The sequence below is a fragment of the Cibotium barometz genome, chromosome 52, assembly GCF_041138505.1.
Source record: "Cibotium barometz isolate CiBa-2024 chromosome 52, ASM4113850v1, whole genome shotgun sequence".
In the NCBI taxonomy this organism is placed as follows: Eukaryota; Viridiplantae; Streptophyta; class Polypodiopsida; order Cyatheales; family Cibotiaceae; genus Cibotium; species Cibotium barometz.
The window spans coordinates 34,307,642-34,331,664 of NC_141097.1; the positions used below are offsets into that span (position 1 = coordinate 34,307,642).

At 46.5% G+C, this 24,023-nt stretch overlaps 1 protein-coding gene across 6 annotated transcripts in view; it reads right to left on the reverse strand.

The window, feature by feature from the left end:
* LOC147609091 (uncharacterized) overlaps positions 1-24,023 on the reverse strand; it is a 220,507-nt gene that overhangs the window by 71,186 nt on the left and 125,298 nt on the right. For 4 of the 6 annotated variants that reach the window (XM_086788804.1, XM_086788802.1, XM_086788801.1 and 1 more), the window contains 7 exons: positions 16,080-16,180; positions 15,944-15,998; positions 4,400-4,495; positions 4,153-4,221; positions 3,997-4,041; positions 3,826-3,921; positions 3,655-3,732 (listed from right to left, as the gene is read on the reverse strand). In XM_086788804.1, coding sequence (XP_086644930.1) covers positions 3,655-3,732; positions 3,826-3,921; positions 3,997-4,041; positions 4,153-4,221; positions 4,400-4,495; positions 15,944-15,998; positions 16,080-16,180 — 540 coding nt within the window. The remainder of the gene's footprint in view (positions 1-3,654; positions 3,733-3,825; positions 3,922-3,996; positions 4,042-4,152; positions 4,222-4,399; positions 4,496-15,943; positions 15,999-16,079; positions 16,181-24,023) is intronic. The other 2 variants (XM_086788806.1, XM_086788803.1) reach the window with 1 other exon arrangement.

The window sequence follows — 24,023 nt, forward strand, 5'->3', positions numbered from 1 at the left end:
CCTCCTGAATGTCATCCCTCATAATCAGCCCCCCTCTGAAGTGACTCAGCCTCTCCACCTGGATCTCCTCTGGAAGACTGCAGAAGGCCTGCCAGTCTCCAAAACTACGTGCTGGGCTTGCTGCCAATGGTCCCCAGGCTAGACGAGGCCGAGAACCTAGCATATAACCTTGCTCTGTGCGAACCGCTGGGTTCCAGATGAGCAGCTGTGTGGCCCGCTCCTCATCACAAGGAGGAGGTCTCTGAGAGAGTCCCGGTCTCAGCAACTCCCAAGCTCTCAGGATGGTCAAGGCAAATCTGTCCTCCCAACCTCTACTGAGGCCTGTCCTCCTCATCTCTATGAAGATCCATCGTATCTCTGGTGCCCAAGTGCCCCCTGCTAGGGGGGCCCGAGCCTGCAACCGCTGCAAAAGGAGCTCTTTCCAAGGCTCAGCGCGCCTGGAAGCAGCCCCCGAACAATAAGCTTCCCCAATAAGGCTCTACTCTAATCAACTAGATCTATAATGCCCAAGCCTCCCTAGGCCAACGGAAGTGTAATAACTGCCCAAGCAACCTTAGCCCGGGCTAGCTGACCATCCCGCCCAGACCAAAGAAAGTTCCTAATCAGCCTTTGTACCTGGCTGATGCAAGAGCTCGAGAAGATCCAACAAGATGGGGGAGGCCATGCCCTTCAGGTCTCCCACCATCATATTGTAGTAGTACCAGTCACAGCCCCACCTGCACGTGTTTGGCGTCCACGTGCATGCCAGTGCTGGGAGATTTGCAGTAGCATAGCAACCTGGCACATCTGGCGTGCTAGATGTAGCAAGGCCATCGAGGGTACCCACACTCCGCCGGCTGAGACCATCATGAGCATAAGGCACGATATCATTCACACCCTCCGCGGTCAGTGGGGGAAGCTGCCGGGAGGTTTTGACCGCATGCGGAAGCGGCGGGAAGCCTTCTTGAGACTTTGGAGGCTTGGCCTTTCCTCACAGATAGAGGCGGTGACCCCATTTGGCACTACAGACCACCTGTGTGCTTGTTTCCCATCCTCCCCCTGTATGAGATAGCCTTCTCCTCATAGAGCGGCCAACTAGAGGAGAAGCATCTCTCCCCCTTATGATAACTTGTTTCCTGCCCTTCGTGGTTGTACTTAGCCCTTTGTGGCTGTTTTTCTCTTTAACTAATTGAAGGATCCTTTTCCCGGAAAAACAAAAAAAAAAGAACAAGGGCTAGTTTCACCCATGTATTGAATGTACGGAAGAGTGCAAGCCGCTTTCTACTCGAGTAGAACTAGGTTCACGGCTTGGTGAACCTTTTGAAGCCGGCATTTATAGCCAAATCTCCTCGAAAAGACTCCCAGCCAACTCGGATGACAGTCTCCACGAAAGGTCCCAGAAAGCCACTCATGCGGAATAGCTACATCAATTTGATCAATCCGTATGCGAGAGCCCCTAAGATTATGAATCGATGCAGCTCTCTGATCCTCCGGAAGACTCTTACAGGTCTTCCCAGCAAGAACTATGTATGCACATCTCTCCCATCCTGACCACTACATGTCACGAGATGCACCAATTGGCCGACCGGTCTCATCCTTGATAAACTCGTTCCACATAATAGGTTGTCGGTCAACCTCATCCAAAGACCTAGGAAGCCTTTGTTGCAAAAATGGTATCATGCTTCTCCATGCTCTGACAATGGCTGCATAAGAGAGGAAGATGGTGCCCTAATATCTATCAGCCTCTGTGAACAAAAACCGTGTTGGGCAATCAATCTGTCCCAACATTGTACATCTGGAAATTTGAGACAAGAAAAAATTCTTCCAAGGCTCAGTTCCTGGTAGGAAACCTCCAACCACAAGTTTGCAGAGCAATGCCTTGCACTGAACATTCAAATCAATAATATTCAGCCCCCCCTCCCCCTCTCGTCTGGGCTGAATATTTGTGACCAAGCTACCCTAGCACGAGTGTTTGTGGTGCCATCCAAACCCGACCAAAGAAAATCGCCGATCAATCTCCGCAATTGACCAATGCACGCACAAGAGAAGCACCAACAAGAGGCAATAAACCAAGCCGAGGCAAGCAATACCTGATTAGCCACCAAAGCTCTGGAGGCTAAATCTAATCTCCTAGAGCTCCAATGAAGAAGCTTCTTCTGGATACTCATGAGTACCGGAGCAAACTACAATGTAGGAGAAACACCAACCCCAACCTGGCATCCCAAATATCTAGCAATGCATCCTCTACCGATCCAAGTAAAACCAAGCTCAGCACCCCAAGCAACTCTCGGTGAGTCACTAATCCAAAAACCAACAGATTTCAAGAACATGGCTGTGTCATCAGCTAACTTAGAATCAACCAGCTCCTCTTGACTACGAAGAGGCAACCTCAATCCATAAATACCAGCAGTGGAGTGGAGGAAGATGCTCATAGCCTCTATATAATAATGGGGCTAAAGTGCAACCCTGTCGTACTAAGCAAGAAATCTGAAACCGCTCACCCCTATCACCATAAGTGAGCACACTAATGGGGATTACGATACATGCATGAAACTCCCTTGATCCATCTCTAAGAGAAACCCATATGGCTAAGAGTACCCTCACGGAACTCCCAATCCACTCTATCATAGGCCTTCTCAAAATCGAAGAGCAGAATGGCTAAGGGTTGGTTGCTCGCTTTGGCCAGTTCCACAGCCACCCAAAACGAGAAAATATTATCAAAGATGCTCCTTCCGTGTAAGAATCCATTCTGAGAATCATGAATGACATCCTGCGAAATTGGCTGCAATCTAATGCTCACTGCCTTAGCAAGAATCTTCTATGCAATCCCAAGAAAGGTGATAGATCTCCACTCGCCAATCAATGTCTTATCCCCACTCTTAGGGATAAGATAGATAAGCCCCTCAGTGAGAGAAGAAGGCATAGAACCTCTGTCCCACATCTCGCAAAGAAATGTATATTGCATCTACCACCATAAAGAATCTGAAACCCATTGAGCATGAGGATATGCACTTTCTGTAAGGCAGCCAGTCTACGTCTAATAGCCCTTTCTAAATCCAAGGCCTCTTGCCTCTTACAAAGGGCACACGTGTGATAAAAGTCACTAATATCACAAAGAGCCTTTAAAGGCCTGCGAGAAACCATGAGATCTCCAAATATCAAGCATTTAATTTGCAGAGGCAAGCACATAAAGATGCTATGCAATGCAACATTGCTATGGACAATCCCCGTTCATGAGACTATACCAAAATAGACGCATTCCATGCAAATACACGAGGTACCAGATGCAAGGGAACACCAATCCTCCAGCCATTTCCGAGCATGTACACACTGGCACAAGTCCCAATGGAAAGCCAAATCCACGATATCACATGACTGTCATCAATCCCCTGCATATGTAATTGCCATGGACACCAGTCCAATGTATATACATAATGAGAAAGCAAGAGTGGACTAGTGGGGTGGCCAAATGGTGACAGCACTTGATTGCATGCTTGGGTTGCTGCATGTGATTATCATTAATAATAATTTTCTGAGGCTTGATCATCCTTATGATTATAAGGTAACAATAACATGATTCAGCTATGTTTCACATCTTGAACAGGCTTTTCTTATAACAAGTCAAAAATCTTAGTGCAACCACAAGAGAAAGGTAGAAATATAGCGTGATCAAACCTTTAGAGGTTTCTTGTAATTGATATGATCCACATTCAGCTGCCCCAAAGTATCCTGTATTAGATGAGTTCTCCGCACCTATATGAAGCAGTTCTAGCGTCAACAAAGAAAGGTTGACAGATGTAAATCACACTTATGCACATACACTGCCAAAAGTGGCCCATTCAGTACCCTGAGTATGAGAAAAGGGCATGCAAGGATATCCCCTAAAAGGTGTTGGACAACGGACGCTTGCATTATCCTCTGCTTGCAAATATCAGCTTCCACCTGAGACAAATGACAACATTATTACTATAGAGCAGAAATAGATAGAAACAATACCAATTTCCTACTAATAAACACCTGCAAGACTCTGCTTTTTGCCTGTGGTGTCAAGATAAAAGGGACCTGCCAAAACAGTTACAAATCACACATTTGCTCTAACTAACCTGACCAGAAGTTATCAGGTGAAAAATACACAATTTTCATAAACAGCGAAATTACTGTTGCAAAATCTACCTGGCAGAAAGAGACAAATGGATGCAAATCCTTTTCATACTGATAGTGATTCCACTTCAAATATTCTTCCTGCATTATAAAACACAAGCTCAAAGATAATATGTACCTGCATGCTTCATTAATCAGATGACAAGGAATTCAATGTGAATTCCACTGAAGGATTATCAGGGTTCAAATCGCTTACAATGGAAGCATGTGGATCAATGACTGAAATTGGCTGTTGCTCACCGAGAATGACTATACATACCTGTAAGTCTGCACTTTCACTGATTTCTTTGCTATAAAACTCGTTATAAGGAATAAGTTGTTCCATCTTGTTTGCCTCGTGCAAAAGCCACAGCACCTACACTTGAAATCAAAACCCTATATGGTTAGGAAGAAGCTCTACCATGTTCATTGCAGAAGAAGGCAAGGCATATGAGGAACAGGGTTGGCAAGATCAGCAAGGAGAAAATTATGCCATGGAAATAAAAACCAAAAAAGGACCCAAAATTTTCTAGTGCCATGTTTTGGGATGATTGCTAAGGGGATAAACTTTCAAGCGTTCTTTTACACTACCATCAAGATTTTGCGGAGTCTACTTGATTAGATACTTAAAATTTGTAAGAAGTGACGCACTCTGAAATCTGTGCTACAATGCATGACACTCTTTGTCACTCCCACAACATGTCAGCAACATTCTGGAATGATTCGCTTAACATGTGTCACTATAAATGTTGGGATTATAGTCCTTTTGGGAAGAAAAAGAAAGGCCTTTGAATTGACCAACTGAATTAAAAGACCAAAATTCCTACTCACAATAGTAAAGAAAAAGGTGTGGCACACATTTTAGCTTAAAGAAGACAAGTGCTTTTATGGCTCAAGATAGAGTAGTTCTGAAGATAGTATAGCCTTTGCTCTGATTGAAGAAACATAAGTTGAAAACAACAGATCAAGCAGGGATGATACATCACTTGAATAAACTTCCACAGTTAAAACAAAAGGCATATGGTTATTGAAAAATATAGCTTCTTTTTTGACCTATTCACTGGGAAAGACTTCTACAAAACCCACATTTTTCTAGAATCACCACTGGAAAATAGAAGCATGGCCCCTTAAAAGATAGAAGCTTTGCAACTTTCAGCCAAAGATAAGCCCAGCTCTGCCTGCAACGGCGGATCCCTCCCTTTCTGCCGGCCTCATCACCAGCTTTCTGTCAATACCCAATGGTCAGTGGGGCTGACCTCCACTTTCATCACTCGCATCATTGGTCCACCAGAAAGCTATGTTACCCATCACCGTTCCAATACTCTCACAACCAGCATTTCCACCATCAAGTTTTCTGCTACCAGGATTGCCGCACTGGTTCCCACCTCTTCCCTCACAAGTCCCCCGTACCCTACACCTCTATATCCCATGTCATTATTATTTTCTACTCCGAGAAAAATGGCACTACACCAAGGCTTTTCATTGCTTTTTGCACCAGTGGGGCCAACCATTTCCCTTCCACCATCTCATCTACGAATCCATCCACATCCGTTGTCACCTCGGGCTCAGCTCAACAAGCCTGACATTGTACCATATACTTGGCCTTCTGCTCGTTTTCTCACCTACCTCTTGCAACAGCCGCCAACTACACTTCCCTCCACGCTGCCCAACCGCCAACCTCACCATTCTTCTCCCCCTGTGTCCCCGCATCTGACCTCGGGTGCAACAGGATTTCTCGGCCTCGTCTCGTCTACCGCCATTTCCACCCCAAAGGTCTCTATTGGCATGGCATCATCCAGCTGCCAACCATCCTTGCCTGCCGCAGTCTCCAACCTCTCCACCCTGTCCCTATCCTGGTCAGCACAGAGAGCAAGTCGTCATCCGGATACCTTCCAAGCATCCCCCCTACTACTATGGTGGTCATCACACTTCCTGCAGCTGCTCTGACCATCACTTCCACGGTGCTCTCTCTCCATACCTACTTTGGGTTCTCCACATGAGGTCACCTTCCGTGTTGCTCGAGGTGATAGTACAGAGCGCATTGAGCTTCCCGACTCCCTTTTTTTACAGTGCTTCAGATATTTCCATGTGAGATCTACCCTGCTTGTGGTTCCCTGATCCTCCAGTGTGGCTGCCCTTGCCTCATCCTAGTTGAGTTCGCTGCATAGTCTGCGGTTTCGATAATCCCTCCTGATCTTCACATTTACTCCACCTACCTCACGGACTTCGTCTTCGAGCTAGCCTGTGATACCCGCCGCCAGAGGGATCGCACTAGACAGGCGGAGGACACAATTCAGGGTCTCCAAACTCAAGTCTCTAGAGCAGCGCCTTCACGAAGTAGAATCGGATCTCACATACCTCTGCATAGAGGAAGTCCTGGAGTTCCATGATCAGGTGGCACAACAGAACAGGGAGCTCATCTCTTTATGAGACCAAGCAGTGGACTTAGATGCCCTTTGCCAGTCTCTCCACCCTCTCCTATCACTTCTCACTCATTCTCAACGATCCCAGCTCCCTCCATTCACTTCTCTCGTTCTCAACCCTCTCCATCAACTAGGGTATACCCAGCTTGTCACTTAGCACTCACGGTTTTCCTCCAGCATGATGAGAGCCTTTAGTTTTTTTTTTTTTTTTTTTGGAAAAACGATCCTTCTATTAGTTAATGAGAAGACGCCATAAGGCTACAAAGCTCACCTCACAAGGAGGGATAATATATACAGTGAACACCGGAGCTCCACCCCCGTGGCTGGCCGCTCTCTGGGGGGGGGGCTACCTAGTAGTACATGCGGGAGGTGAGAAGAGCCAAACTGGAGGCCTGTAGTGCCAAGTGACATCCTCGCCCCTCGCGGTGAGGAAAGGGCCAGGCTGCCAAGTGCGGAGGAACGCCTTGCGGCGATCTCTCATGCGATCCGAGTCGCCCTGAAGTTTCCCCCAGTGTCCTCTCAAGGTGTGAATGATGTCCACCCAGAGAGCCTGTATGACCTCCGCCGGTGGAATCGCCTGGCGGTCTATGGCCTCCCTACATCGGGCTCTCCATATGTGCCAAGCCGTCATGCTGCTGATCATCTCCCATCTGTGCCCGTCCCCCTCCTGGGAGACTGCCGAAGAGAAGTCTGGCGTCGGAACCACCGCCATTGCCCTGTCAGAGACCTGGATGGTCACAGTGCCATGGACGTCCTCGTATCCAAGGGACGGGCCGCTGTCTGTGGCCCAAGCCACCGCCCCCCACGTCACCATCATCTCACCTGGCGAGCCTGCAAAAACCATCCTGAGAGCCTTTAGTTTTTTTATCATTGTACATACCATCTTTCATGATGTACTGACAGTATAGTGCATATTTTCTTTCAATACAAATTTATTAGTTCATAGTGTTCTTGTTTTTTCTATCTTTCTCACTAAAGACGGTGAGCACTCTAGTGGTGGGCGACGACCTGTAGCCACTAAGGGTGCCCACAATGGACTATCTCGGCTGGACCCTCCTGGCTGAAGCATTCAGTCAACCATCTTGCAACGGATCTCCTGAAGTGCACCACCAACAGATACATGAGAGGTGCACGCACCAACATTGAAGGCACCACACTGTCACCCCGATGGGCATCTACAAAAGATAGGAGATGCCACGACTCTGCAAGAAGCATTAAAATGATTCCTTGGCTCATTTGTGGAATCATTCTTGTCCATGTGGTATTGTTCATTGAGTCCTGTAGTCAATGTGTTATTCCACCCTGTCTATCATCCGACTCACTGTGACCACTGCTAGGTATGCACGGTGCTGTGAGAGGCATGTTACAGTTTCTCAAGGGTAATGCAAGTAATGTTTACAGTATTTTATTCATTGTGCTACACTTATGTTGTAGTCTGTTTGGTCTATTTTTAAGTGTATATTGTGTCGTGAGTTTTGAGGACTCTAGACACTTATGTTTTCTGTTTGGTCTGTTTTTAAGTGTATATTGTGTCGTGAGTTTTGAGGACTCTAGACATACTATCTAGAGGAGAACCACCACTTTAGTGTGTCGGGTACTGCTGCACTTGCACAAACATGGTCACATTGTATTACTTCTTATATATGTGGATGATGCTATTATCACTGGTAGCTACAATATTCTCATTGACAAAGTAAAGAAAAGTCTTTCCGAGCAGTTTGATATGAAAGACTTGGCTGTACTTCATTATTGTCTTGAGATTGAAGTTTCGAGACCAGATTCAAGCATGTTTTTGACTCAATCAAAGTACATTAAGAAATTACTGGAAAGATTCGACATGATCGACTGAACCAATTTCTACTCCAATGGAATCAAATCAAAAGCTTTCAGCTTTTGCACATGAATTAAGTGTTAACAATACTCTTTTCAGACAACTTGTTGGAAGTCTGGAATATGTGACAATTACTCGTCCTGACATAGTTTATGATGTGAGTACCATATGTAAACATATGGCTGATCCATCCGAAAGAATCACATTGGAGAGCAACAAAGCGTGTACCATAGTCACAAGAAATGTTTTCAGGTTTTAAGGTTTTGTAGGTTTTGAAGGTTTCTTTTTGAAAGTTTTCGTCTGTCGCTAAAAAAAAACCGCAGGTTTCGAAAAATTACACACACACATATATATATATAGGTAGATAGATAGACAGAGATATATAGATGTACTTATATATATCTTTCAGAAACCACTAGCACATGGTGTTGTCCTAGAGGAATAGTGTGACACAAAACAAGTCAAGCGAAGCTGGAGCTCTCCCCCCTGTGCGCCTAACTCCCGCTTACCTTCACCCTATCCCTGCAGCTTTGTTCGACCCCGCCCCACCAAAGCGCTTGTACGCAGCTTCCCAGCCCCTTCACTTTCTCCCGCCTACTCTTGCTACCTCCCGCCTGCTCACCCTCTGCCTACAGCCTTCGCCCCCGTCCTCCCTTCTGCCTCCCCCTCTATCGTCTGCCTGCAGCCCCAGCCTCCCTCTCTTCCACCTCCCCCTCCCTTCCGCCTACAGCCCTAGCCCCATCCTTCCCCCCACCCTAGCCTCTCAAGCGCCTCCTCCCTTTCACTTCCTTTTTGGCAGGGGGGCTATCCTCCCGCCCACCCTCTCCGCCTCAGCCCCCTTGCCTCCTTCACCTCCTCGGCACCAGTCTAGCTCCCCCGCCTTACCCTATTCCCCGCCTCCCCTATGTGCTTCCTTTTTCCGATCCATGGGTTTTTCGTTCTCGAGATTTTTTATCCATGGCAAGTTTTGGCCTCTTCTGGTCATGAACCCCCAAGAGGACTCCATGGCAGCACCTCTGTCATCCCTAATCGAGGCTGCCGTCCCTTGCCTCTCTGTTTCAAAAGCGGACCTCCAACTCCTTGCTTCGACAATCGCATCATTAGAGGCCTCCAGAGGCCTTCATATGTAAGATTGTGGGTAGCCGCCTGACGCGCGGACAGCTCAGGGATCTGTTAAAGGCTAGCCTCCTGGGCGCACCTAGAAAGATCACTGATATTCATCCTTTGGAGCATAGCTACTACAAGGCTGAGTTCGACTCGCCAGCAGCTTCAGATAGTCATGTAGCTGATCTTTCTAGGTCTTAGGAAGGAGTACCTTCCTCTTCCTCCCAGTGATAGGTGGTGCTATCCGGAGAGATGGAATCCCCCTCCACCACCACTCTAGTTCTTGCTCGGACGCTGGGTATTCCATCCCTTCATATCTGCGTAGCCTCTCCAGAGACAGTGCCTCATGCCATCTCTCTTCCTTGCCTCCGGGAAGCCCCTATTCTACAGAGAGTGGAGTACTCTAGCCTCACAGGCCAATGCTTCATATGTACGCATATGGGACATCTCACTAAAGCTTGTCTTGGTCATCACTCCAAGAGCCGCCTCCAATGTCCCCCCCTTGGCCCCAGCTCAGATCCTCTTCAGGGGGGTGGGAGGGAAGCTGTCCCTAGGCAGCAGAGCACCAGGATCCGGCCATGGCCACCACAGATGTAGGAGAGTGGCAAATCGTTGGCCCAAAATGGAGCCGTCAGCCGACTTCCAAAGCAGAGCGGCACCATCAAACGCACTAGCCCGGCAAGGCACAAGAAGATACAATTTCGCCAGAGAACCATTTCGAGCATTATCTCAACAGCCCTCGATGGAGATGCCCCCCACCCCCCCCCCCCCCCCGGCTCTTCTTCCCATTTACCTCGAGGAACTCACCTCCTACCCCTCCTTTATGGAGGCTGTAACCTCACTAAGATCCCTCTCTAGGTTCCCAGATTCCCACGAGACCCTCTGGCCCTACCAAGCCGTCGGCTGACCCTTCCTCGCATCCCCAACCTCCCCCTCCCTCCTAGGCGGATTCCTCCCCTCCTCTTCCTTCACCCAACCCCTCTCTGGAGCATTCCCGCCAACCAACCTCTGGCAGCGCAAACCTGAAGCGGAGGAAGCCGGCAAGTTCATTCCGCCGCCTAATTCATCATTTCTCGGAAGCAGCTTGGCGAGTTCAATCCGCCTGATTCATCGTTTCTCAAAGCCGCTCCCTCTCCGGTAAAAGGGCTCCCCCTCCAGAGTCGCCAAGAGTCCCCCCCACCCCCCCCCCCCCCCCCCCCCCGATTTGGGGTAGCCGATGGATTACAGTTTCTTCTGATGCCTCCCCATCGAAGGAACTGGTATGTTCGAGGAGACAATGGCTCCCATTCGGATTTGTGTGGTGTTTCATCACTCTAGGCCCTCCACACCAGAGAGTGGCACTTCTTCCCCTTGAGTGCAGCACCGGGGATGGAATGCGACACGGAATCGGTGTTTGAGCCATCTAGGCAGTTGAGCTCTCTCATCATTTACATGATTCACCCATCACCAATGTGCTTACTCATCTTTGGCCCTTGCTTCGGATTGAGTTCGGAGGCTCGGGCCATAGAGATCAAGATGGGGAGATGGTGTCCTCCGGCTTAAAGGTGCCACTTTTTGTGTTCCTTCATATCTCAGTACCCCTTCCCACCTCATACAGATTACCTACATTGCCAAAGGTGGAACCTAGATTATGCTTATTCTTGGGCTTGGACAGAGTGGCGTCACATGGAGGGCATATCCACATCCACTTGGCATATCTTCGCCCTAAGACCGACTGTGACTACTCCTCGTCAAAACCGACGCCCAAGACTCTTCGAGTGGAGGGAAGTTCTGATAGTTCCGCTTCCCACAAAGATAACATATGTGGATTGCATGGAACGTTCAGGATTTCAAGGGGCCTTTCAAGGGGCCATAGTGCTTTCAGAGGGTGGCGTTCTTAGACGAGAGTTTCACAGAGCAACAGTTGGGGGACCCATTGATATCCTCTTCCTTTAGGAGCACCATCATTCAAAGGGGCGTACCTACCGTTGTTGCAAGAGGATACCATCCGGCAGGAATCACATTTTCTGGTCCCTCTCTTTTGACCCCCGTGGGACGCAGGGGAGGTTATGTATTTATGTCAATGAGTAGCAACTGCCAGCAGTAGTAGGCTCGGGCATTATTAACATTGGTCGGGCTTAGTGGGTGACCGTCAAGATTGGAGAAGACTGTGTGGGCTTTTAAAATGTATATGCGCCGAGCACGATAGCGGCAGCAGAGCCACCTTTTGGAGTATAGTTCATCAGTCCCTTCCACGGGTTAACTTTTGGTGTATGGGTGGGGACTTTAACATGATAGAGTCGGCAGAGGATAGACTCAGAGGAGGCATGGCTACAGTTTCTGGCATAGAGTACTCTACTTGGGAGGAGCTAATCCTAGCTCTTAGAGGGCACGACCCTTGGCATTTAACAAGGTTTGGACGTAGCCACGGGAGAGGCAGGACAGGCACTTGAGTACTCGGATCCCCAACAGTCTCATTCAAGACTCCGAGATATGCAGCAGGATAGCAGCTTTGGGAGGGGCTGGATTTTCTCTCAAGATCAGCACCTTGGATGCCTAGGTGAGATTAGCAGTTTACTGTAGGAGGTAGCACAAAGTAGATTGGTTGGATTCTGTGAGCAAGAGAGAAGCATCCAGCCGAGGCCTTGCTTCTCTTCAACAACTTCAGGAGAGCTCTCTAGATAGCCCATGGATTGAGGGTCACTTAGCTCCCGCCCGTATTGAGCTCGGATCCATAGAAGAACGGAGGGTGGAGTACAAATACCATGCCAGAGCTTCCTTTTAGACGCAGGGGATTTCTATGTGAGTGCAGGTCCCCCACAAGCGCAGAGATGTTATCTGCAGGCTACAAGGTCAGCATAGATCTATCATTTCAAAACCGCCCCCTGTGAGAGCCATAGCCATAGACTTCATTAGATCCCTTCTAACGGATGCCCCCATATCCTCACAAGTGGTGGATAAGTCTCCTTGTTTCTTTGTCACTAGGATCTCATGGGAGGCAGCCTTCAAGCAGCCTTCAACGAGATTATGACTACGGGTGCCATGCCAATGTTGCACATCAACATACATACTAGGCCAATATACCCAATCTGTAGAATTTTCTTCACTGTGAGACTATCAGAGGGTTTGATCCAGTTGATTCCCAAAGAGGGCAATGACAAGATTAGAGATTCGACAGTGGCGACCCATCACAATTCTCAGGACCGCCTACAAGATTTTTGCGAAGGTCATCAGCTGGAGGCTACAGCCTCTCCTCCCCGACCTGATTCATGATACTCATACAGGTTTTGTTCAGGATTGGAGCATTCGGCAGTAGAGACCCATCACCCTCCTCCGGATCGCTTACAAGATCTTGGCCAAGGCCATCGGCCGAAGACTAGAGCCTTTCCTCCCCAACTGAATTCATGACACAGACAGGTTTTGTTCAAGATCGGAGCATTCTGGACAACATCTTCACTTTCTAGGAGGCAGGCGACTGCTTCGGCCAAGATGCGCCAGCATGATCTCTTTAGGCTCTTATTGGATTTCGACAAAGCCTATGCTAGAGTTGATTGGGGATTTCTGGAGGGGACAATGTGCTTCATGGCATTTCCGGAGAAGTGGATCCGTGGAGTTTCTGGACTTTACTCGGCCGCCCACAACCAGGTTCTCATTTAGGGAGCGAGACGTGACAGATTTCCCCTCTCTCACTCGGTTTGGTAGGGCTGTCCTCTAGCACCATATCTCTTTCTGTTTGTTGCCATGAGTAGATTGGGATTCAGGGATTGCCTCTCCCCATCCGTATACAAGAGGAGCTGCTAGACTCCGGGCTTGCAGATAACACAACAGCATGCTTATCAGGTAACGAGGAGAACCTTCAGAGATTTGGAGAGGCAATAGAGATATTCTATCACGCATCTGGAGCACAAATCAACTCGCACAAGACATGTAGTTTTTGGGTTGGCTCTTTACCCACCCAGACTTGGCGTCCAATTGATGCTTTCCAGTGGATCCCGGGGGCACTCCAATCCGTTATCTTGGATGCGAGCTGGGCATCAATATTTCGCCGAAGCAACAGTTAGCCCCTCTTCTTCTAAGCATTTGAAAGAAGCGCCTATATCCTTGGACGGCCGGGTAGTGGTGGTGAACCGAGTTCTTCTTGCCACCACCAAGTGGTATATCCCTTCTTGCTGGGCCTTCTCACGGGGCTGCATTGGTCATGTTCAACGGCTGATCCACAACTTAATGTGGGCTTGTATCGACGGGAGGCTTGCCTTAGCCAAGATAGCCGGGAGAGTGATGATATAGCTGCACCACAGAGGGGATCATCCACCCCACAAGCTGATTGTTAGAGGCCTTCTTACAAGCGACGAGGCTTGGAAGGACTTCCTACTGGCCACGATTTCAACCTGTACACCGAGTCTAGGGGGGGGGCTCGGCCGCAAAGCACTGGAAAGATTTTCATCAAGATGCAAGCTCATGGCTTCAGCGCAGCTTTTGAGGACAAATATGCAACCAGTTTACTACAAGCTTGGGATCTTCTGAGTCCGACTCTTCAGCACTTTATTCTAGTAGCCTCCGACGAGTGTCTCCGACAGCCCCTGATCTAGAACCCCCTGATACGTCTACCTAGTGGTCACATGTTAGGGGCTTGCCCACATGTATCTTGCAGAGCTTTGAGCACGGGCCGTGCGAGGTTCCCTGGAGATTGGCTCACATTCAAATAGCTGTCCCCAGCCGCCCAGGAGAGGGGCCTAACGGGGATCCGAGGCAGGGACAGACTCAGCATCGACATCAACTATGCCATTCCTCCGAAGTGGTTGACCCTGCTTCCCAACCCTACCCCCCCGCAATGGCTAGGGGAGTATTCACCAAGCATGATATTCTTCTGGCAGTTCATGGCACACAGATGAGAGCTCTGCCTTTTGCTCACCTTTTCGATTGGACCTCACCGTAGATTAGTGAGAGCAGAGCCCCCCTTGGAGGACTTCAGGGGATGCATGTTATAGAGGGTGAGGGTGATCTGATTCCATGCACGGCGTCCTCGTCCTTTTCTCAATCTATTTTACCACCCCCCCCCCCCCCCCCAATTGTATGAGATAACCTTCTCCTCATAGTCCGGCCAACTGGCCAACTGCATCCCTCCCCTTTTTCGTTCTTTGCTCGTCGCTCCATCTTGGAGCTAAGTTTGTACTTAGCCTTCCAAGGCTGTCTTTGTTAACTAATAGAAGGATCTTGTTTCCGAAAAAAAATTGGTGTTATCCCACACATTCCAAGTATTTTCATTTTTATTTCGGCTAGGAATTGTAGAATGCGGGATTGAAATTATGGAATCAAGAAGATGAAGAAGATTAGGAAGAAAAAGAGATGGGAGAAGAAGAGGTGAAAAGAAAAAAAAGAAGATGAGGAAGAGAAGACTAAGAAAAAGAAGGAGAGGAAGTGGAAGAAGGGAGGAAGGAGAAGAACATGGGAAGGAAGGAGAGGAAGAGGAGGATAGGACCGATGGGCACTCAAGTTGCTACAAAAGGATCTACTCAAGGAAAAAGCGAAAATCAAAAAACAAAAAAAGGTTCAAAAATGCCCCCAAAAAAAAAATCCCAAAACTTCCGTAAAGGTTTCAAGGTTTTTTAGAAGCGTTCCGCTTTGAAACGTCTCGTAGGTTTCGAAATGACAAAACGGGTTTTTTTGTGACTAAGGCGTGTGCTCAGGTATCTCGATTCTCAAAGGACCTTTTAATTTTGGTATTGAGTACACATCATCTTGTGATTTGATACTTTGACGATACCGTCAATTGAGCAAGCTTTATTGATAAACGAAAGTCAATGTCTGCATATGTATGCAGTGTGCAAATGTGATTGGTTGAGGAGAGAGCATGGAGAATCAAGAAGACCCCACTGCGGTATTTTGTGACACCCAAAGCTGTATTCAACTTGAAAAGAACTCAGTTTTTCATGCGAAGACAAAGCATATTGAAGTTCCTTATCATTTTGCTTGTGAAAATGTTCAAGCAAGAGAAGTAGAACTTGTTTATTGGTCATGAAAACAATTTTGGTTGCATGAAAGCTTACTCTCACAGAAACTGTTGCCAAATGTACACATATATAGCAAACTGTGCATAAATCCCATCTCTTGCATCATTATTGTCTATATTTAAGTGAATTATTAAGATTTCATGGGTTAAACCTGTTACATGCTGAGCATATTTTTGCATATATTTAGTACCTGTACATCCTTAATTTTAACAATGCATAACTGGTTCAAAGAAGGTTGCATTATGCTGATCTTCTTTTGTAAGTGTGCTGTGGCATGTGGTATCTTTGAAACTGCTTCTACGGGCTAAGCATGTAATGTGCTGAGGAAATTATCACACGTATTACCTAAGCATTCTTTAGTATTAACAACGATAACTGGTTCAAAGAAGGTTGCACTGGTCTTGGTAGTTCATACAAGCTGTTCCACAGGTATGTAAACAATATATTGAATCAAAGCCATTTTGGTAAAGACTCACCTTTACTGCTGCAGTTACATCTTGGGGAACCCCCCTTCTCGAGCTGGAGTCCTTTCTACAGAAAATATGCAACTGGAACTATTAGAATTCTATAACAATGCAGTGTATCATTCATTAAAGGGGATGTGAGTTGTACCTATTTGATATATATCTCAAAACACCACGAACAAAGCGGCCACCAAAAACCTCTCGAGGGTATGTCCTCAACCATATAATGATTTTCTGCACATACACAGACTGCTTTCACAAAGAGTTTAAGACAAGTTTGTAGGCATGGAAAAGCCCCCAAGGCTAAAAAAAACAAAAACAAACACAACTCCATCTTTTGCAAAAAGTGAAACATCTATAGGTAGACTGGTAAGGAACAGCAATTCATCACATACAAGAAAGTGCCAGTATGAGACGGCTATCAAATCCAACTGAAATGTCTTGCAATGAGGTAATAGGCACAGCTCTTTTACAAGAGCATTCGACTGGTGGAATTTCAAAGCAATAACATGATCAAACAAGATATATATAATTATTTATTTTTTTAAATATTTTCTTATTCAAAACAAGAACAAACCCCCACTGCTAGGCTACTTGCCTGTTGGCCTCAAACTAGATATTAGAATCAGGGGGGAAAAAACTTAATGGTATCATTCATGGGCTTCGGGCATCAAGGACCCACTAGTTTTATGTGAATCAATTTGAGGCTATGACAGACCATGAATCCAAAAGTACCAGGTCTTCAAGGGGGTGGAAAGAGTTTATGTTATAGTTTTTTATATCATAAATAGACCAAGATCTATGGACTTTATGGCTGATGCTCTTCGACAAATCAAGAAAATAAGTGTGTTGTGTAAGAAACCCATGCTTTACGGTAGTCAGGCTCTTGTGATCCAAAAAGGAAAAAGGAAAGAATTTCAACATAGGACACCAACTGTTTGTTGTGATAAGGCACGTGTGATTCCCAAAAAAATACTTCCAGTTTTTAATCATAATGGGAAAGTTTGCACTTGAGAGATGATATCTGGAAGAACCATTTTTACAAAAGGCAGAATCTCAAGGGAAGAAGTGTGTTAAATCTTTGTCAGGATTAAGCAGGGATTTCAGTCAGATCTTTTAAGAGTTAATCAATCCTACTTGGAGAGTGACCTCATTAACCAAGTGCACACTTTATTAATAAGAAGGGTGCCTTGTTTATCATGAGTCCACATTCTCTTATAAAGGGGGCGCCTAGTTTATATGTTATCCACCCTGTTTTTAACGTAGTGCCTGCCATGTACACATTTGCCATAAGACCTTAATAATGAATGAAAGAACTGGGTTTTACACTTACCACCAGCAGAACCTATCAAATTCACCTCTTACACATTTTCCATACACTTATTACCACTCACAGAAAACATCAAATTCACCTCTTAAACCTTAAACATGTTCAAGCACATGCATTCACAGGGTGTCCAGGCGCCCCCGGTCCTGTGTGCATTTACATGCATTAAAATCAACGCAGTGTTCATACCGGAAAACAAGTTCACGTGCACAGTATTTTCCAAGCAAACATGTTTAATGCTAATGCACTGTTGACTGAATAATCTCCCATGCTCCAAGCTTTTACTCCATTAATCTGAACTGTCCATGGATGTAAACTCCACCATAAATAACCACAAAAACTCTATGAGCCTCTCTCCTAGCAATGGTCTTGGGAATAAATGTCCACTGGTGATACCTGCCTTTTTCCCTGGTGCCCCTTGGTCCTGCCTACCCCGTCTCTGCCCTGCCCCTTCTTGATTGCCCTTTGTCTCCATGAAGCCCCTTCTCTCTCACTCTGCCCTCTCTCCCTCTCGTGAACCTCCCTGAAAGTGCAGACCACACAAAAAGATCTCAATTGAAGTTCGAATCAGCCGTCCATTTTTTGATTGATCGCATGGTCTCCACATCAGCCAATCCTCATCCACCTTCCCCACTAGCCAGGAGAACCATTTTGTTCTAGAAAGACGAGTTGCTCAAGATCAAGGGAGATGTTGAGTTAAATATTTCCACCACTGTCATTGGTGGCATCCGTTATCTCATTACGCAAGATGTCAAGCTAGAGATTGGATGGTCGTGGCTCTTCCTCCCAACCTCTTTGCTCGCATTTCACACATTTGACTCTTGGCCAGGATTTTTTTTCAAGTTGCCTTCCATTCGGTTCACAGCGGATCGCAGCCACTCCATTTGCTCTAAGTTCCATAATAGGCCATTCTCCTTGGGGTTTGACCCATTGGAGGAAGATAGGAGATCATCTCCTATCTTCCTCTGCTTCCCTAAGCTACCTTTGGCATGGTCATTGAGGTTCCTCCTTTACCAGCAGGTATCCCTTCTTCAGCAAGTGAGGCTGATAGAGAAAATGGACTGACTTGGTTTAGGGTCATTGTCTCCTACCCTAAGATCGCTCATTATTATTATTTTTTAAATTGATGGAGATATTAGGGACACTAGACCAGTGTCGCATGTGTAGACTTATGGGCGCTTTGCCAAAGAGTGTCCTAGGAAAAAAAAACGTCCTAGGAAGAAAAGGAACCCTTCTACGATCAATGTTCCGCTTGCCTTCCCAAAGGGTTATTGTTAGGGATGGCTGGACTGAAAATGCACCGGATGAAGTCCTTGAACAGCCTCCCCCTGCTGATGCCCAACAGGCATCCTCATATGGAGTAGGATCACCTAGACCACCTGCACAAGCAATAACTTCATTGACTTCTAATGGAGCAGTACCCTCATTGACTCCTAATGCGGTCGGACCATCACTGCCTCCTGATGGAGAAGGTCTCTTGGTAGAGGAGATACTTTGGAGCCGCATGGTAGAGATTCCTCCCATGAATTAGGCCTGCTTTAACCTCCAGAAGTTCAGATTCTGCTTCGGCATTCATTATCTCCCTCAACAGATTAAGACAAGACCCTCTTGGGCATGGTTGCACCATCATTGCCAAAAGGACATACCTGAAGCAAGGTACGACATTGTTGTCACTTTAAGCTGGGTATCTTCAAGTTCTCACTGTCACCAATCTCTAGATTATCACATGTGCTTACATGGGATGTGTGCATTAAGGTTTCATGGACATTATTCATAAAGAGTTGAATGACAAGGCCACTACATGGACAGTGGTCCATAGGGTATCCAAGGACTTCATGGACAGCAGAAATGGAGGAGATGCTAGTTAAGGCACATTGTGCACAATGGTGTCCAAATCTAGATGTTGGTGTACACGTGTCATGTGCATCCCACACTTGGATCATAGTTGTCAGGTATGAAACGAAGGGACCAAAAAACGGTACCGGTACGGGACTTTTAAATTTTGAAAAATAAGTTCGATTGAGGTATGATCCACTTTTAAAAAAAACACTTGACAAAAAGATATTTGTACACATTTAGAGAGGCAAAGTCTAGAGAAGTTGTAATTTGTCAAATGACGTAAACTAGTACAAAAGCTCAAGAGTCATGAACAATGAACACTGAACATGCCATAAATAAGAGTCGTGGTCCACGGCCTACAATAGGAAATACAAAAAAGTGTGTTGTGACCACTAACTAGTCACAACACTAAGTACAAAAATGTCTACAGTCTAGACTCTAGAGACTAGAGTCTAGACTCTAGTCCTCCTCAGAGAAATCACTAGGGGAAGAAATGCCCTTGCTAGAGGTGCTTCCATCATCAGAGGCCAACCCAAAACTGCCCTCGCTAAGGACATTGCCCTCGTCATCGTACTCGGGCTCTCTGATGCCTGCAATAGGAGCATCCTCTTCTTCAACAACATGTGCTAAAGTGCTCCTCGAAGTCGAGCCGGAGCCACACCTCACATCTCTAGCCACCGGGGTCGAAGTAGGGTGCCAAACAGTGCATCCGCGACCTCCTACTCGTGTGCCACCTCTAGTTGCGCGACCTCTACGAGTACGACAAACTCGACAGTCAATCTCCTCTAGCTCCCTGTAGAGATCGGCACATATGGCCTCCTCATTTGGATCTCGCTCCTTGTGGACACTCTTAGAGTGTCCACTATCAACTTGAACTCGTCGACATTCACCTGAAAGAAAAGTTCAAACATTTAAAAATTATTAGACTTTAGTCATGCATTTATAAATCGTTATTAATGAGTCCAACTTTGAACTCTGGAGATCTCTACCTATTTGGAGATCTCCATGTCATGCATCTTCTCCACCGTGCACATGTTAGCACGGCAATATACAAGCCGCTCTAACTGCATGGTACTAAGATGGTTTTGTATCTTTGCGTGTATGAGTGAGTAGGAACTCCAGTTCCTCTCACATGCCCGCGAAGAGCAATCCTATGAAAAATAAGAGTGTTAGAAATTAGAATGTAAGAACTAGTTAGTAGTTACGACTCTAGAGTATACACTATATATTCAATAGTCACCTGTGACAAGACTCTCAAAGCCACTTTTTGTACGTGAGCCATTTGATAACCAAATGACTCCCACCAAAAAAGTGGCCGGACCATTGACTCCCTACTCAAGCATAGTGGGTTTGTGAAAGCGGCTCCGCTCTGATCATTATACCGAATGAGCTCTTGGAGAAAGTCTCTTTGCTCGTGAATGGGAAGAATACTTGGCAAGTAGGCATCCCGATCAGAAAGTAGCTCCTCATCGGCGAAGAGCCTTAATACTTTGTAGGCAGGATGCAACAAGGCTGCAAGACCATGGATAGGTCTATGCATCCATCGCCACCTCCTCTCCACAAGCGCCACGATCGAATAGCGTCACGGAGTGGGTGGAGGCTCGGTGGGATCCCTAGAATGCAAGATTTTCACTTCAAGGTTAAGTCTTTAAGAAACGAGAAAGAGATGTGAAAACGAGATTTGAAAACATCAGACATGGGTTTACTTAATCCCCTTCATAGGAGTGTTGGGGTCCTCCTCATCAAGCATGGTGGTCGCACGAATCTCCGCTAGAGCCTCTCACACGAAGTGGATGAGTAGCCCCAATGTGGATCCCTCCATGTCCGCCATGCGCAAAACCCTATACAAGGAAGTCACCGCAATGACAATATCATGCACATCGCGCCAAAAGGACTCTCTCATGCATAGCCGTTGAACGGCTCGGGCCTCGTCCGCACTAGTCACCAACTCCTCTCTTAGCAAAGAGACGAAATCCGGGGAGACCACGGCTTCGATTGCACGTCGTATAGCCCTTCCAAGAGAAGCCACATGTAGGCAAACCGCGTGGAAGAGGGCTTCTTAAGCTCCAAGTCGCTTTGCTTGCGAAACATAGTGAGCACTTTTACCTTCTTTGTGAAGAAATTCACAATGGGTAGGCCTTGTGAAACCACCCTCTTCACCCACTCTAGCTTCCCCATATCCTCCATGAGTAGGTCTAGACAATGGGAGGCACAAGGAGTCTATCCAATGGAAGGGAACTCCGCCTCTACCAAGTGCCCCATTTTGCGGCAATTGGATGCATTGTCCGTGATGACTTGAATGACATTTTCATGTCCCCGACCTACAAGTAACACAATGTCAATTTGGCAAATGCAATGACATTGTTAGAAGTTAGAAGCTTGAACATGTTACATAGATACTAGTAACTACAGAATCGAGACTTGAGAGTTAAAACTTAAATCACAATGCACATGTGACATGTGACATAGTACATACCACATACCTCTATGATGGCTTGCCAGATGTGATGATGTTTTTTGCCCCGCCTTTCCGGTATCCACGGCGCGTAAGAAGTATGTGCCGAGAGCACATGAAACAAGGATGTTCATGATACCTCTCTTCGTCCAATCACTCCATCCATCAGAAAGGATAGAGCAACCATACTTCGCCCATCCTTCCCGCACGGGTGTGAGTTTGTCGTCGATCCTTTGCCTTTCGTCACCAAGCGTGGTGGTGGGCATCTCATGGTAGGTGATACCATGCCATTCACCATTGGATATCTACACATTGAAGTATCATGATTCCCTAATTTTACACAGTGTGCACATAGAGTAATGGCCTTGCTCTTAATTGTGGACATTCGGTGGTAGTGTGATTCAATCTGCACATAGAGCACCACACCAATTCCCTACTACGAGGGTAAAGATGGTTATGCCCATGCCCAAATGTTTCTCTTCCCTCCTTTACCTTCAATTTCTCTACTATTGCATTACTAAGCTCGTCCACAGTCATGTTTCCGACTTGCTTGCTCCGAGTTTCAATCTCTTGGTGACTCCAAACAGGAGAGGTCGTTGTTACCGAAGATATTCTAACATCTTCCGGTTCTGGCAATTCCAGTATATTATCTTCATATTCAATTGACAGTTTGCAACATGCATCTAGAGTGGCTGGTCGGGCTAGTACCAGATAATCATGCATCTTGTGGTCTCTAACTCCTCTCCGCAGGCAAGGCAATAACTGATCTCGTCAGTTAACCTCTCCCGTAGTTTGCACCTTGAATTTAAGTGCTTAAGTCGAGACACACAGTCTCTCATCGACTCCATTTCCTTTTGTTTGATATTATGCAACTGTGCCACAGGGCTCCATCTGTCACCACTTTTGGCAAAGCTGGGCACAAACACATTCTTGAGTCATGTGAAGTTAACCTTATCCTTGGGTTTGAGGGTTCGAAACCACTGATGCGCTTTCCCTTCTAGGGTCAATGAGAAACCATGAATCATCGTCACATCTCTAACAGGCCCGCAGGTTTCGCATGTGGATTCAAAAATCTCTACATGTTGAATAGGATCTCCATTCCCATAGAATTTTTGGATGAGTTTGGAAATGATGTGTGGCTTCATCTGGGAGGGTCGGGATTCTAGAACAGCACCTAGTTCCCTGACCATTCCTCGGCCCATTTCTATAGCCATATTCAATAGATCCGTCCGTGTGGCTGCATTAAGATCAATGGTTGGATCCACCCTTGGTCTTTGAGGAATTGCTCCCCCCCTACCTAGACCTCGTGCTCTTCCTGTGTTGGCTCTTCTAGGTATCTCCGGTCCATGGAATGGTCCTGCCACTGCACCTTGGAGTGGCTCATCATTAGTTGCCTCTGTATGCCTTTGCAAAATTAAAAGTTCCATGTCTTGTAGGAACGTAGGATGATTGATCATCTACTCAATATCTTTTTTGGTGTACAAACGGTCCTCCACTTCACCCGTCACTCTTGCCAGATTATCCTCTTCTTCTAGGGTTATAAACCCTTCCTCAACTCTAGGCTCTTCATTTATGGATTCTAAGTTTGGAATTTCTCCCTCACTTCTTTCCATGACTAGTTCCGGCTCCTTACCCCGTGATTGGAGTAGGTTTAAACATCCCATCTCCTTTTGTTCAGCTCTCGCCCTTCGAGTATTGAGCTCTTGTTTCCTTAAGCTCAACTCTCGTAGTTGTCGTTCCACCTCAATCCTTTTTAGATCTAACTCTACTTCCTCTAATTGGGGAAGAATACTTGACCCATCCTAGCCGCACTTTCCATGTCCCGTCTCATTCAGGGGGTGCCGGTGTTTTACAGTGACGTTTGGATGGGCACTTCTTGCCTTAGACCAAGTCCAACGCTGGTTGACGAACCCATGCCCGTAGATTGCGCTTCTTCGTCATGATTGGGAGACCAAAAAATCCCCGGGCGATATCAATGATACCACTGCATCTGGTTGTGGAGGGTGGTTTCTCCTCTTCCCCCCAAACCCAGAGTACCTCAACCCTTCTTCCTTGGACTCTTCACTACTAGTTTCAACGGTGGTCAGATCAAGTGAGTGCTTACTAAGTGGCCTGAACCCACACTTTTTTGATAGGAAGATCCTAGGTAATTTGATGCACTATCGTCAGGTGCAAGATCGTCTCCGATGAACTTTCCAAATCTTAAATGCATGTATGTATGATTTGATAAGCTACTTTGATGTCCCAATTAAGTTTTGATCAGATTCTATCGACCTGTTTCTGAGGCCGTGAGATTGCAGAGAACAATTCACAGAGTGAAGTGTCTGAAAACAGTTCAGGTCATGAACAATTCTCTCCACTTTAACGTATTCAAAATTTTTGGCTCTTGGGATCAAAATTCCACGTTACCTTGTTATGGGTGTCAATCTTTTCAAGACCTTCGTAGCCTTAACTTGACTATACAAGGCTCG